The sequence below is a fragment of the Fringilla coelebs genome (assembly GCF_963513975.1).
Source record: "Fringilla coelebs genome assembly, chromosome: 1".
In the NCBI taxonomy this organism is placed as follows: domain Eukaryota; kingdom Metazoa; phylum Chordata; class Aves; order Passeriformes; family Fringillidae; genus Fringilla; species Fringilla coelebs.
This window is the reverse complement of record NC_140028.1, coordinates 100,173,799-100,190,337: the sequence shown is the minus strand read 5'-3', so window position 1 is coordinate 100,190,337 and position 16,539 is coordinate 100,173,799. Positions and strand designations below refer to the sequence as shown.

The 16,539-nt window shown below is 42.0% G+C and overlaps 1 protein-coding gene across 1 annotated transcript in view; it reads left to right on the top strand.

The window, feature by feature from the left end:
• Positions 1–16,539, top strand: part of HECW1 (HECT, C2 and WW domain containing E3 ubiquitin protein ligase 1) — a gene marked incomplete at its 3' end in the record, with an annotated part of 249,851 nt that overhangs the window by 175,862 nt on the left and 57,450 nt on the right. Inside the window, exons 7-11 of the mRNA XM_084209598.1 lie at positions 2,625–2,767; positions 4,754–4,854; positions 6,116–7,489; positions 10,875–10,976; positions 16,236–16,386. Coding sequence (XP_084065724.1) covers positions 2,625–2,767; positions 4,754–4,854; positions 6,116–7,489; positions 10,875–10,976; positions 16,236–16,386 — 1,871 coding nt within the window. The remainder of the gene's footprint in view (positions 1–2,624; positions 2,768–4,753; positions 4,855–6,115; positions 7,490–10,874; positions 10,977–16,235; positions 16,387–16,539) is intronic.

The following is a 16,539-nucleotide window of genomic DNA, read 5'->3' as shown; positions in this document are numbered from 1 at the left end:
GAAGCCTATGCTTTCCTTTTCACAAACTGGCCACTGTGTGATATTAGCAAATATTAGGCAAAGAGAGGATTTAATTTATTCCATCAGTAATATATTAGTACTTTACGTTAGTTGTGTTGGATAAGACCATGAAACACAGAGTCCTTTCTCTTCCAGACAGACAGGATAGTAAAGGCCAAGCAGGATAGTAAAAGCCAAGGCTTTGAGCAGTGTAAGTACAATCAGTATTTTGTGGCCAAGGTACAGGGTCTGGCACTTGTCAGAAAAGAGGGTGAAGGACAAGAGGGAAACTAGGATTTGATGGTGATTTGCTTCCACATCCAAAGATTGCATTCCAAGCATTAAATGTCACAAGAAACATGTTTTCAGAAGTGATTGATGATTTTTGAAAATGCATTTCTAAGTCTCTGAGTTCTCAAACCAAGGTGTTTTGCTGTGATCCATTTTTTCAGAGGGCTAGAGGCCCATTTGTTCTACACACAAGGATTCCTTTTGGATTTTCAGTGTGGATGGCATGAGCCTGAGGCACCTGCAGTCAGAGATTGCCTTAGAAGAATCTTGCCTGATAAGAATTAAACGGGATGAGAGCAACTTCTTAGATAATGGAAAACTGAATTATGTAAAATTATCACTGCTTTACAAGCAGTGTCCAAATGCATTTCAGTGAGTTCACTTTTGATCTCAAACTGCAGTTGCCTCCAAGGGGCAAAGCCTTTGAGCTCTGCCACAGGACACTTCTGGTCTTAAAGGCTTAACTGTGTTTCCAAAATGCTGCTGGTTTTATGAGTGAGAACATCCTTCTAGAGGAAACATTTGGGAGCAGTGATCATGGACTAGGGCCTGGTCCCAGGGTAGTCTTGGTGTACCAAAATGCAACAGTTTGGCGGGTGATGGAATCTGAACACAATTGGATTTTACACTTTTTATGGAATATCTTGGTGTTTATATGTCTTGAGGCACAGCTGGTCAAGGGAAAAGGGACATTTTCTTTGGCTGATTCCAATACATCTTGCTTCTTGGGTCCACACACTCAGTTCAGGCGCTGATTATTACTCTGGAAAAGGTCAATATGTGTCCTGTGTAAGGAAGGAGCTATCAGGCTTGGTTCCACATGGTACTATGAAAATAAATTTCCATGCAGATTCTGATTTCCTTCCGAGTTGCACCACAAGATTATTGACCTCAGGGGATTCAGATTATTAAACCTACATTTTGCTTTTCACTTGTGGACAGTTCACTCTCTACCTGTTTGTGTGCGTGCTCCGCCCCATAGAGACTTTTACAATATAGGAGTCAGCAGCAAAAAAAAGGAGAATTCATCAAATGGCAAATTGCTCTATGTTACAATAATTCATTTTAAAGTTAATTCCCCTCTTCTGCTTTCAAGTGTCATGAACTGGTAGTTGCTCAAGGTTTTTAGCAGGTGAAACAGTAAGAGTAAGACAACTTATTTTTAAAGCAACTTTCTGTTATACATGGGGAATTCAGGTTCTCCTGTTTAGTGCATCTATTTTAATTGGTAGCCTGTTGCAAAGATGTAGAAGAAAGCAAGACTAAAATAACACTTTGGCTCATTTGAATTGTACTTCTCTGATTAATTACATTTTTGCAGGGCATGATTAACAGAATATCCCACTCATGTTGGTTTCACTTGAAGCCATTTAAACTAAGCATCTCTGAATTAGACCGTGATTCAATAGAGCAAGTGATTTAGGGCTATAACTCCGGGTCTTGATAACCCAGAGAATGATTCTGTTGTGAAGATTGGGTTTGGCAGGGGGAGAACTAGAAAAATCCTTTCATCCATCTCAATATTCACTTACCACAGAAACTGTCTTCCAGATCAATACTGACCTCTCAGGTGAACAGTGGTTTGACAGTTTTCCTACTGTTGTGCACCGCAGCAAAAATGTGCTTTTTTGATTGATTATATGCTAGTACTAGCAGATGTTTGGAAAAATTATTGTGACCTGTGTCACCAGCTCCACACCTGTACTGAATTTAGCCAGTCTAGGAGAAAGCAAAGCCAAGTTACCTAATATATTTCCACCTCACTACTATTTTTAAATTGACCTTTGGGACATACAGACATCTCCAGGTGCCCTAATGTTCTCATGCTTGTTCCTGTAACCTAAAATATCACTCTCCTTGTTCCTACCCCAGATTTGCATGCACACAGTCCCTAAAAGCTAACTGAAACATTACTGACAAATAGATGTTCTTATGACCAGACCAGCTGAGATAGCAGTCAACACATTTCAACGCTCTTGGTGACAGGAGCAGTTTTAGATGGTGCTGTTCCTGTTTTTCCCAGTATTGTTTGTGACAGTAGCCTGTGCTGTGGCTTTCCTTCTGGTTGAGCTCTTTGTGAGACTGTGACATGAACAGGGTAGGAGACTGATCCAGATAAACAGAGTTTTCAGAGTTCTTCCTTTTTAAGCTGGGGCATAGATGAACAGGGAAGGAGATATTTCAAAACAATCTATCTGAAAAGAGTGATCATGTATCATTCACCTCACTAGGTCCTCGCATCTCTCTGCTGATGTGTGCCTCTCAGCTGTAGTACTCTGTGTTGCTGTGGCCTGGCCACCGGCTTATTGTTCTGTGCCCTTCTTTTATTTCAGCAATTCAGCTTTGTCTCCCTGCCCACTGACGTCCTGGAAATAGAAGTTAAAGACAAATTTGCAAAGAGCCGACCGATCATCAAGCGTTTTCTGGGAAAACTCTCCATGCCGGTTCAGCGCCTCTTGGAAAGACATGCCATAGGGTAAATTTTGCTGCTTGCATTGTTCGAGTGTGTTGCTGTTCTGAAGTCCCTGGTGATATATCATAATTGCGATATAATGATGTTGAGGGGAAGTTAGTAAACTGACACTTGTCTGATAAATGGTGTTGGTTTTAATTAGAATTTATAGGACTATGGGCCAGACAGAATTCCCTCTATAACTGTATGCATGGCATTTTGAAAAGTGAGAGCTGGCATTTAGGAAAAAAAAACCGTTTTTTGTGTATCATGGCTGCAAATTTGGAGAGTGCAATATTTTCAATTTGAATAATTTTTTAATGTTATCAGCAGGCTATTTTCATGTTTCAGGGAATTACCTATGGGCTAAAAACATGCCAGATCTGTTTCTTCTCTTTTTAATTTCTGGAAAGGGGAGATATTATAAAAATATATATATCTGGCATGTTGTAACTAATGCTTTCTTGACCCTACCCTGCTGCCAAGGAACAACCTTGAGCTCACAAGCGCTGCCCTGCTTCCCCATTGCATGAAAGTCCTGGGAAAGTGTATGCTGCCAGAATAACACAAACCAATTTAAGGAAGATGGATAGTAATCAGAAAAAGCCAAAAAGCTGTCTCTAAGCCTGTAATGTTCAGGCCTTGAAGAGCAAGGGAGAAAAAGAATCATCTTCTCAGGAAAGCATATGCAATGCAGTTTCCAAGAAGGCATTTCTGATAATTGGATCTCAATTGAGCAGAGCAGCGGGAAGATGAGCTTGTTGGAAGTGGTTTTGAGCAGCTGGTTCAGAAACTGGCTGTGATATTGACAGCTGAATCTACCAGAAGGGACTAAGCTACCTCCCTGTTTCTTAAGTAGAGAAGATAGAGTAGCTTTTTAGAAACCAGATGGATAAGAACAGCTTGGGGAAGGTAGAACCCTGTAACTGGTATCACTGGCTTTCCTCTCTATGAGATTTCTCATCATCTTCTGATTATAACTTCCTATTTTACTTCCTTGCTGTAAACACTGTCTATCTAAGGATTACTTTGCCAAGAGCAGTGCCTCCAACCTGCACTAGTTCTGGCTCAGTTTTAATACCATAGTGGCATTTAAATTTCAGGCAAGCTCAGTGAGAAGTACGCACACAAGTTCAAAGAGGTTGTACACAAATCTCGAGGTCGTCTCATTTATATGAGTTTCTGATGCATGTGAAACTATGCTAGCAAGTATATTTGGCTCAACTGGAAGTGAACTATGTTTCTTTCAAAAGGTGTATAAGTATTACTATTTAGTGAACCCGTTACACTCAAGATATGCTTTGCAAAGATTGATTCAGCCTCATTGTGGGCAGCTGGGAAGTTAATCTCTTCTATAGTTTCATTCTGTTCTGAGGGGTGGATGAAGTGTGGCAAAGGGAGGGACCTGCACAAGAACAGAATGGAGTCATTGATCAACCTTGTCAGGAAGGTGTTCTCCTGATATTTCAGCTTCATAGAGGTAAGAGGGGTGGAAAGAGATGAAGAGCAGTCACTCAGCCAGTTTAGAGAGAGAAGGTGGTATGCGGGGACTGGCCTGCGCAGGGTTTTGTAAGCAAGAACAGGAAAGCTGAATTTTATGGACATGGTGAAGAGAAATGTGAGGTTCTATGAAAAGGTAGATGGTCAGATCTGCAGGGAAGCAAATTCTTGTTACAATAGCTGAAGTGGGAGTTGTTTGCTTCCCATGTCGCTATTTTCATACCCATACGGCAGAAGTTTCATTCCCACCATTCTCTCTATACTTATACATATGTGCTTGTGTGTCCCAGCAGCCTGTCTTACTCACTCAGCTGTTCCATTGTAATTGAAGACATTGTCCTCTCCTCTGCCATTTGTTTTCTTGTATGCAAGTCAACATGCCCTCATGGCTGGGATGAATAGCCTTTATGTATTTTATTATGTATTTCTGTAGGACACAGCAGATTTATCTATGCACAGCTGACACAGGGTAGGTTATAGTCTATTGTGACAATATTTGTTTTCTTTCAGGGACAGGGTTGTAAGCTACACTCTGGGTCGCAGACTTCCTACAGATCATGTCAGTGGCCAGCTGCAGTTCCGATTTGAGATAACTTCTTCCATCCATCCAGGTAATTCTCAGTCTTAACCTATCATCTATCTGGATTTCTAGAATTATTTTTTTGTTTGTTTGCATTCTTTCTCTTTAGAAATCTGCATTAATTCCTGGCTGCTCTGGGACTTTAGGTACAGTCATGAGCAAAGGGAAGTGCATAAAGTCCTGCATCACAGGATGCATTGTGAGTCACAGTTTCTTCCCTCTTTCCCCTCAGGACAGAGCTACTGGTGTCTCATATACCCCTGTTACTGACTGCTCCAAATACTCCACCACTTCACTGGGAGAGAAGGGAGTGGAAAACTGAAGTCTCATCTGCTTCTCTATCACCTGCCCTAGTGAAAGTGTTATATGGGGTGCTGTTTGTAGTCATCTGCATTTGAGCACTTCATAAGTAAAAATGGAGAACGTAATACCAAAGATGATTAGAAAATGTCTCCATTTAATTATTTTTAATGAAAAAAGTAAAAAGTAAAACAAAAAATAATTCTATGTTCCACTTCTTGCCTCCCTCTTGATTTGGCTTTGGTTCATGTTCTCTTGTTGTAGTAATTTGGAAGTGACTGTCATGATGGTCTAAGGTTGAACCTTGGTTTTCGTGTCACAGTCTCAACAGTATTTCTCAGGCACTCTCTGCTTTTCAGCCTCTCTGCCCTCTCTGCTACAGTTTGTCAAGCCAAGAGTAACTGCATTAATGGCTGGAAATCATTGCTTTTCACTTGCTGGAAAATCCTAATTTCTGTCTTTTGACTATTTGGATGGTATGAAAGAGCCCAGGTTGTTTGACATCTGAGAGGAGGTGGTGCAGATGAGGATCATGTCAAGGGATATTTTGGGGAAAGTTTTTTGCCTGTCAGGGGTGGCAAACACAGTTTTTGCATTCTCTGTTGTGGAGTCTTGCCAGCTTCAGTGTGACAAGAATACTGTCATTAAAATCTCATAGAAGATTCCCATAATATTCCTCTGATGCCGTTTTGGCTTAAGGAGAAGTTTCAAGAAGGTGTTACCTTCAGGTAATGCTGCAAGGAGACAGGGTGCTGCATACAGATTACCACCATGAATAAACCCATGATTAAATCCAATGTACAAAGACTGCCTAGCAAAAAAACCTCAGCACTTCTTGATAGTTGTTCGGTTGCCTACTCATTTCACTGTAATTTATGCTTTTAATTTTCTCAGATTGCTGTGGATGCTGTGTTGACCCCACAGCCAGCCCTCTGGTTCAGTCAACACTTCTTCTTAAAAGAGTAAGTAATTCCTTTTCCTGTCTCATACAGATGATGAAGAGGTCTCCATTAGTGCAGATCCTGAGCCAGCTGACCTCCCGGAAAGCCCTGTGAACAACCCCACAGAGGAAAGCCTCGGTGAGCCTCCATGCATCAACACAGTGACCTCAGAAAGTGCAGCTCCACAACAGCTAAATGGATACAGTGTGAACAGTGTCGATAGCCCAGGGGCTGTCAAACCACCTGGGGAAGTCAACCAGAACAGCTTAAATGAAGAGCTAGCAGGAGATGGGGAGGTTGATGCGGTGCCAGTTCCTGAGCCCTTGGAATCCATCCCAGGAGAAGTGCTGCCTTCTTTGAGTGCTACGGACCTCATGGAGCAGTCGGATCTGACGGCTTGCATGTCTCCTCCTGAGCCCGAAGTTAGGGAAAATAACAAAGTCAATTCTGGTATTCAGGGAGATGATGGAGTCTTGACCAGCATAGAAACAGTAGATATTGATGAGGTGAGTGCAGATGTGCATGCTGGCAAAGACCTAGAGAAGAGTCAGGACGAAGAGGAAGAAGGGGCTTCAGCCCAGGAGGAGGAAGACAACAAGCTACAACTGAGGACAACAGCAAAGAGGAAAAACAGGCCGTGCTCCCTGCCTGTGTCTGAACTTGAGACAGTCATAGCTTCAGCTTGCGGTGAGCCAGAGACCCCTCGCACACACTACATACGGATACACAACCTGCTCCACAGCCTGCCCTCGGCACAGATGAGCAGCGATGGGGAAGAAGAGCAAGATGGTGGTAATGGCAGAGAGAACGATGAGGAGTCTACGGTCAAGGAGGTGATGGATAAGGAGGTGGTCAGTGAGAGTGAGACCGTGGCAGCAGAGCCTCCTCTGGAAAACGAGGCTGAAGAGAACTTCAGCCAGAGCACGGTGCCTCCTGGGACCTTGGATGAGCAACTGTCTGACTTGAATGATGGGCTGTTGGATGGGGAACCCCCCAGGACAGGAAGTGAGAGCGAGTCGAGCTCCAGGCCCAATGGTGACAACGAATGTGAGGCGTGCGACACCTCCTGCTACAGCCCGTCCTGCTACAGCACCTCCTGCTACAGCACCTCCTGCTACAGCACTTCGTGCTACAGCACCTCCTGCTACGACAGTAACAATCGCTTCTCCAGCCATACGCGCTTCTCCTCCGTCGACAGCGCAAAGATTTCAGAGAGCACGGTCTTTTCCTCTCAGGATGATGATGAGGAGGAGAACAGTGCTTTTGAGTCAGTGCCAGATTCAGTGCAGAGCCCTGAGCTGGACAGGGAGCAAGTGGATGGCTCCTCCCAGTGGCCAGATGAACTAGTAGCTCATGGTGGGAATCCACAGAGAGCCACTGAGGGTCTAGACACCCCAGTAGCAGGTCCGAGCAGCAGAAGAGAAGGTTAGATCCTGAGAACTGATGCTCTGGGCGACCCCGATTATCTAGATGTCACAGGAGGCATCAGATAATTGAGGTTTCAGCTCACAGTTTATTTCTTACAAACTCAGGGGCTGTGAGCTGGGCCAGATATAAGGGAGGGTTGGATAATTGAGCCTGCCCTTAAAAATCCCAACAAAAATAACTAAATCAGGTAGGGATCTGTATATATGAACTACTGTAGATATAAATGCATCATTATAAAATCAAGATCAGTTACTTTAGTTATGTGGCAGATCAGCATTATCACATCCACCAACTCATTCCTTTTTTCCTGGGATTTTTCCATATCACATGTCTGATGTGCTGCCATGTCTCTGATAGTCAGTGAGAGGACCAGCTTGTGCTTGTCAAAGGGCAGATATGCTGATTTGCACCACATAAAGTTTTGGGCCACTTTCTGTAAATGTTTGTTAGCCATACATAATCATAAGCTCTTACAGTTTTCAAGCCCCATTTGTTCCAATTCTCCAAGTGTCAAACAAATGCACCTCAGATATCACAGATCATAGGACAACTCAACAGAGATTTAAATTTTTTCTTATATACTTTGGAAATTTGACTATAGGAAATAAAATTCTCATATCCCTGTCCTTCCCTAGAGATAGATATACTTTAAATTTATTTTTGTCTTTGTAATTTAGGCACTATTTTTTCTAATTCATTCACAGTAACATTAAGCCTCCCTCTTTGGTAACTCCTTTCATGCTCTCTGCAGTTACATGAAGAAGGGAAGTTGATCACTCCTCTCTTTTTCAGCTAGTGTATAATTTTTCTCCAGCTGAAGAAGTAAAGGACTCAGCTGCAGCTCAGGAGTATGCAGCAAGGTCAAGAGGTAGTCTTTACACTCCCTAATTCTGAGTCATCTGTCTCCCTCTTTAAGTGATGGCAAATTAAAATGGCAGCAAAAGGATAGCCTATTTGGGTATCGCTGAGGAACTCAAATTAAAGCATTCATCTATGTTTTCCTTCTCCATTCCCAATTTATTTACTCACAACTTCCTTTGCTACAGACCCTACCCCTGAAGAAAAAATTTACACCAGCCTGTGTCAGTACTTTGTAGACAACTGGGACCAGGGAATTACTGAGTCTGTAGAGCAGAATCTAGTACAAATCATTAAATTTTCAGAAGTACAAAGGCATAGAAACCCAGCTTCTTTCCTTGCAGGCGAGACCCTTTGCTTGTGAACAGCATTTACATGCAAGTATAGCTAAAGGGGCACGAGCTTGTGTATGTGTGAGATCATATGTGTAGGTTTGGTGGTTGTTTTAAACTGTGAGCCTTTGATAGGGGATGTGGTGGGAGAGGGTGTCGTCAGCATATGGATTCAGTACAGCACCAAGACTTGAGCCTCCATAAAGAGGCACTGCAGGGTCCATGGTGGCTTTGCCTTGTTTAGCTGAGCGTGTGTCTGAAGGGCACCCAGCTCTTAGCACTCTCTCAGTGGCCCCAGGGGTGCCTCAGTCAATGTGCATGTTGCTCCATGACTTGGCAGCTGTTACAAATCCAGTAGATGTGGTCACCTCCACCCACTCCAGGTGACTGACACTACCATGCTTCTCTGGCTTGGCGTAACTATCTTGTCCAGGGGAGAGTCAATTGTGGTGAGGTAAGTAAAGAAACATAGATGGGTGATCTGGTGCTACATAGATGGTGCTACACCTGTAGTAACAGCACAATTTTTAAGGCTGTGAGAGATGGACTTTTAGCACTGAGTCATAAACTTATGTAACTGCTGTCTGTTCAAAACATGCAGCAGATACATCTGTGAGGTACGCCTATACACAAGTGGTTTAATGAAGGCATTTAACAGGCCATACGGTATCATCAGAGCACCTAGAAGGGGGAGTATTTTTATCTAAGTGATTTTTCTCATTTCTAGGAGGTGTGAGGTTTTTTTACAGTTTTATACAAAATTGTCTTCTGCATTCTAGCTGTTCGTTTTTTTAAGAAAAAAATAGTATTTAATTTTTTTTGGTAAATTTGTTTTTACATTTGATTGGTATACGTTTAGGGATCTTTACGAAATGTTCATTCTTTGGCTGTTAAGATTCTAACATTAAAGAGAGCTAAACTAGCTGGTACTCAATGAATTTGGCTTAATATTCCTAGAATCACCAGAACCATTCAGCTTAATATATCTTTTTCCCTAAGCTGCATCTTTCTGATGCAATTAAATATTATGTTTATGTAATTCGGAGTGTATTAACAAGCCAAGCTGGAAGTGAAAGTCAAAAACTGTTAGCACACAATATGCAAATATATCCATTAGTAAGATAAATAGTCCTGGTTTCTAAGATTTTAGAGACAAGGCAAGAAGGAATCTTTATTCTGGAACCTGTGAAGTTTTAGCATGTTAAGTCTAAGATATAGAATGCTTTTTCATCCCTACTAGAACGTCTTATTTCTTAAAGGATTCTATAAGCATTGACTTGATCTTAAGTTACTTGTTCCTCTCAAAAGAATGTGAGTTTGGACATTTACTTAGGTTTCATTTGTTTCATATTTAAATATGGCAGGGCAATTGGAACGAGACAATCTTTAAGGTCCATTCTAATCCAAGCAATTCTATATATGGACATATATACCATGTTAGTGTTTAAAAACTTACTCTGCACTGTATCCTGTGTGACTCTTTTTCTTCTTCTTCTGCTTCTTCTTCTTCTTCTTTCCCTCTTCTCTATCTCAGGTCTTTCTTCCTTATCTCAGATCCTGACTATATCTCACTATCTTTTATCCTTTTCTTCTACCAGCTGTCTCCTACCTGTTTCTAGTCCTTCTCTCATTCTCTCTCCTTCAACCCAAGATGGACTCTTTGAATTTTGAAAAATACCCATGGAAGGGGATGATCTTCTGCTTTGCAGGGGCTGCAAAATCCTGCCATTACAGTCTGCATATGCAACCATTGATCTTTTTGAAAAGCAGAGAAAGATCCAAGGCAGCTTTTAGCCTTTTATTCCACTGATGGAATGAGTTAAAAGTTGGAACCAGGATTTTGCATGTTCCTGCCAGTTGCTGCAGAAGCTTGAGCTTAGTTGTACATGAACAGTATTTCTCAGAGATCAAGCCTGATTCTTCTATCGCTTACACTTGTGTGTCTGTGAGTCCAGAATCTGGCCCATAATAGTTCAGCATTGACTCAGGAGACTTGACTGCATTATTTTAATGCTTCTTTGCCTTAAGAGTTGCTATTAAAATAGTGCCTTGGAAATAGGAATACCCAGAGATGCTAGTACACCAGGTTAACCTATTTTTAAAATAATCACTTGTTTTACAGTAACGCATTTTTTGAACCACATTGTAAAAACAGTAAATGACTGTCAATGTCTTGAATATCTTGTCCATAGGTGATTGTCCTTTACTCCATAATTCTCAGCCAGTCAGCCAGCTTCCTTCTCTGAGGCCTGACCATCATCACTACCCAACTATCGATGAGCCTCTTCCACCAAGTAAGCTTTAGTTTTTTTATTTTCTTGCATTTTTTCAGCTTTTCCTGTTAATTCAAACAGTGTAGAGGTCAGTATGTCTTTCTGAAGAACCCTGTGTGTTCTGTATATACATTCTCCAGAACCCAAGCAATATGCCCTTTTGTTTCCCTTATTTGATCCTGACTTCAAGTGTTGTCGTGTTGTTTTGGACAAGCTCCATAACCTCCCTCTCTGCCTTCGTCCATCTTCTTCCCTGAAATTAAAATATTCCCTTTTTCCAGTCAGTGTGTTCAGACTTGAATGACTGGGATCTGTCAGTTGTTCTGGAGGCCTGGCTATAAGGCTTTCTGGATGGTGTATCAGCAAAGTGCTCTGATTTTTCTGTAATGTTTGTCTCCAGGTTTTCTGTAACCAACTTCAAAGATGGTTTGGGATGGCAGTCCCTGTGGTCTGTCACATCTGCATGCAGGTCCAGCAGCAGCCCTTTTACAGTGAGGATGCTCCTGGGACAGACAGGTCCAAATCTGAACCAAACCAGCAGAAGTTGGGAAAAGGCAACTCATGTACTGTCGTCTTGTTATACTGTGCTTGGATTTGATAATCTGTGAACTTCACGTTCATTATGCGCTGTAGTGGAGTCCACACTTGCATTGAATAAAAATGAGAAGGTTTTGAATAGTCTGATAGATTAGCAGCTTGATAATACGGGATTTTTAACACCAAAGCAGCTGCTGGAGTTGTTTTTACTTGTCTTGGTAGCCTTTCCTTTATGGATTCCCGGAGGATTACCCTGCTTCTTGCACTGGCGTTCGGTGCCCAGCAGAGCGCACTCTGTGCCCTGCAACGTGCGGCCGATCACCTTTCAACTGAGCGCAGGATTTCACAGCCTGAAATGTGCAGTGCCTCACAAAAACAACCAGGCGCACAAACAAAGCGCTCTATTTTCTTCAAAGCCCAAGACGGGAACACACTTATTTGGCCTGTGGTGCCCTTGACAAATAATTCATCATTTGCCAACCATGCTGTCAGTATTCCCTGAGCTGAAAATAGCCCCGATGCTGGCGTCAGCCGCACAGTAGCATGAATGATTCAAATGCCTTTAGCCCAATAAAGTCTTTTTAGAGTCCCACTGTGGCTTGCCAGTGAATGATGAAATGGGAACGGTTACCTCTGTAACAGGGAAATATTTCTCTTCCTCCCACTCTTACCACAACACTTTGTAGATCGGGCACATTCCCTATTAGATGACTTAATGATAGCACACCAACACCAGCTCAGGTAAATAGAATATACTGTAAATCTATTCCATGTTCTTCCAGCACCAATTTAATACATTTTTCCTCTTTCTTATAGTTATCCTCAAAAGGCAAGTATTTCTACCATTGGTTTTCTCAAGTGTTTTCACAACAGGGTACAAGGATATGAAATGCAATATGTGATGATAAAGCACAGAAGTGATATCCCTTTGTAGGATTTTGTTTCAGCATTAGCATATAACACCATTTTTACAATAAAGGCCGACACTTTGCGCTTAAATATATTGATATTAATAGGAATAGATGTACTAAGTTAAGTTTGAGTGAGAAAAAAAGTGGAATTGGAGAATATCACTTAGGAAACTGATTTCCAAAAACTCTTCATGGAATTTTACTGCAATTTCAAAATTAAAACCATATCCTTAATCTAGAAATTTTTCTGCTCCTTAAAATTCATTCTTGCTATCTCAGTGCCTTTACTAACTCCTAATCCTAGATAAATAGGTCTTCAATCATGTGAAAGGAAAAAACTTTATATTTTAAACCCAAGTTATATGATCAAAGCTGTCTTACTTCTCATGTGCGGTGTTGGCTTCCATCTATAAGTAGAGGTGAAGGTAATCTGCCAGTGCGGTGAGTTCAGTGTTGACTGATTTTATTTAGGTCATGGGGAATCTTCTGACCAGTCCTTTTTCTCTTTTGAATAGTTTTCTGAATAGCTTGATTTCATCATAACCCCACAACAGCTGGTCCCGAGGAGGAAATTTAATTTCAGACAGTTTTATTTGGGAAAATGAAGAGAACAGATTCATTATTTATGTAGGAGTTGCATAATGACCAGTCTGAAGGCTAAGTCTGATACAAGATTAACAGAAGATTTGCAGTGTTTGCATGGCCTCATGACGGCATTACCAGTCACCCCTTATTATGCCTGTGTTTGGAAACCCTACAGAACTGAAGCCAAGAAAAATACATGTGCCCAGTTCAGAGTTGCACTTTGCCAAAGGTGTGGCTGAGCTTGGAGAGGAAAAGACAATGTATTTTCTTTGCCCTCATGGTCCTGTCAGAAAAAGCTGCATCTTCTGATATAAATCAGAGCAGTTTCAGAGGCTGCTATGAAATATGACTTGGCTGATGGAGAGGGATCACCAGTACTCTCACATCCCTAGCCCATGCTCTAGCATGCTCTTGTGAAGATTAGATAGAGCTTAGTCCTTATAGTAGTCACAGTCTTATTTTACCTGGAAAACTTAACAAAAGACCCTGAGGAAATTTAGCTGCTTCCTAGATCACCTTTGCCCCTGATGCAGCATGAAGGGACTTGAGCACAGCTTGGAAGCAGAGTTCTGCCTGTCTGTTCACCTGTCAGTCTGTTTGTCTCACTGTGCAGGTATCCATCCATCCATCTGTCCGTAAATCTGGTATCGTATTCAGGGAGCTTCAGTGACTTGTGTGACTTACAGGCTGTCTTATGGGAAGGTAGGAAGTACACCTGCTACCTGCATACAACTAAAGTTGTACCTGCCACCTTCTGACAGCCTTCCCAGGTAACCAAAAGAAGAGTTACTCAGCTGACTAGAAATGCCATTGCAAGGAGCATGAGACACACAGTTTATAGTATTTTAGCATGCCAGTGTCAGCCCATGGTTTCAGGTGGACGTACCCGTGAAGCAGCGAATAAAGCAACCCTCACTGACAGTTGTAGTTCATGTCTGTACATACTGCTGCTGTATGTCTGACACATCCAACAAGAGATAGCCTTCCTGAAGTCATTATCCACTCTGACCTGATGTTTTCACTGTGATCTCCAAGTTCTGGACAAGCTTCCTTACTCCTAAGTTTCCAAATATCATGCTTAGAAGCTTAGGAACTCTAAGTTGTATTTAATTAGTGCAAAATAGCCTGTAGACCTCATGGTGCACAGGGATCTATTATAAAACCTTAGCTGGCTGTGTAACTGTGTAAACTTGGTTGGCTTTGTAATAATATTTATTCTTGCTAAGTGTCCATCAGCAGGCTTTAGACCAATATGACCAATTGGTGTCTTCTGTAAGCTGTTTAGAGTGTGGTTCTACAGCACTGCCTACAAGCTTCTAATTCTCTGTCGACCTATATCATTCTTAACATGTTACGAGGTACAGCAGTAGTGTGGAGTGAGGGCTAGGATTCACTCTTTGCCAGAAAACAACAAGGAAAATTAAGATCTTCATGATGTCGAGCTGGATCATCTTTGATCTGTTCAAGGTTATTTCCTTGAGGATACCGCAGATAATGCACAGCTCCAGAAGGGCCATTTCCCACCCACAGCGGTACACCTGCCACCAGTGCCAGCACGCTCAGCAAGGCTCTGGCCTTCGACCTGCCTTATGTGTCAGTCTGATTTACCTCAATGTGCATATGCTGCATCTGATGTGCTTTTTTCATTGTCTTATGTTCTAGACGTGGTTTTCACAAAGCTGTGATCTTGTTCTTGAAACAGCTACCACATCCTTGGAGGATGGAAGAGAGAGTCCTCTCCTTAAATAATGTAGTGATTTTCACAGTGAGAGATGCCACTTGTGTACCCATGGTGTGACTATAGGGTTTGTGTCTTTAAGTACTCTGAGAGCTTTGAAAGAAGCAATGCATGTGTTTATGGCTCTTCTTGTCTTGGAGTCTTACAGAAAATTTCTCCAAGGACTCCCAGCACCATCTTTTAAGGTCTGTGGGATTCAGCTGTCAGGGGCAGCTAGCCATGGTCTTCAGACAGCCTACACTTGTCTGGGATCAAATATGGGAAGTAGGTTTAGTCGGGGCCAGCAATCAAAGGATGGGAACCGATCATGAAGGATAGGTTTCCAAATATAGTAGGAAAAGGTGCAATTTCCATCCTGCTCTTAGAGAATAGGAAATGAAATACATAAAGTATGAAATTCAGATGATCCTGAATTTGATCATAGAAAACCATAGGAGGAGTGAACTCGTCAGGGAAGATGGTATCATAGTAAGATCTGGGAATATGAGGAAGTGTTTGCCCTCAAAGGTAATCACCATATGTGGATTTGTGTGTGAATGCAAGTGAGGTTTGCATCTAAACTCGTGTAGAAAGTATGTGCATGTATTTACATAGATGTGTCATCAGCTGATGGGTCATGTGGAAATATGAAACTAGCAAGCCTAATTTATTCCACTTCTCCATGCATTCCAACCAGTTGGATACGTGGCTTTGCTAGCTAACTCACTTCTGAATTTCTTCTGTTACAAACTCTATTTTTTTATCAACATTACCATTTTCCACAAGCCATCATATACCAAATAATTTTTAGTTTTCAATCATGGGAGAACAATAACAATAGCAGGAAACAATAATGATAGAAGGCTCAATATTATTCTGCAAACTCTCAATCTAGTTTGCATTCATGAGAGCAGTCCTCTGTTTAGAGAGATTTCTAAGGTATGTCCAAAGAGTCTGTGATCAGTTTTCAGGGAAGCCTTAAACTGCTGTATGCTGTCCTTTGAAGCCACTTAGCAAAAGGAAGAGAAATGAAGCATGTTTGTTCTGAAACATAACAAAAAAGAAAAAATGGGATTTGCCATATTAGCTCAGATGTAATCTTCTTGTAAGGGTCGGTTCTTTGTGGCTACTCCGACCTGCAGTGAATCCAGCCAAGCAGTATCACTAATTGAAAAATTACTTCATCCTTTTAAAAATGTAGCCCCTATGTGTCACTAGTTTTTCATATGCTGTGGTAGTGAACTCCATGGCTTACCTGTGCGCTGCATACGAAATGTTTCTGTATATGCATATTCTGCATATATGTATATATAGACAAGCAAATAATAGATACACACACTTGAATGTGTACTTTGAATATATACACATGGTATGTATTGCATGTAGGCTATATATCTATATATATAGTATCTCCTGTGTGTGTATACCCTGTCTGTGTATCTGTGCGTGTCTGTATATACCTCCCACACGCAGGTTTTCTGGAAGGCATCCCACTGACAGCATCACCCCTTCCTTTTGTTCCAACCCTAGATTGGGAAGCTCGGATAGACAGCCATGGGAGAGTGTTCTACGTGGACCATGTCAACCGCACCACCACGTGGCAGCGGCCCACAGCCGCGGCAACGCCAGACGGGATCCACAGGTCTGGCTCCATCCAGCAAATGGAGCAGCTGAACCGCCGGTGAGCGTTGGCACTCGGAGGGGAGGGAGTGTTCTTCCAAAGCATGGAGTCACTTTTGCTGCTTAACTGTACCAGTGCTATTGATGGGTCAGCACCTAGTGCTGTGCTGCAAAGCTTTTTGGGACCTGACTGGAATTGCTGCCGTGTCTGTGT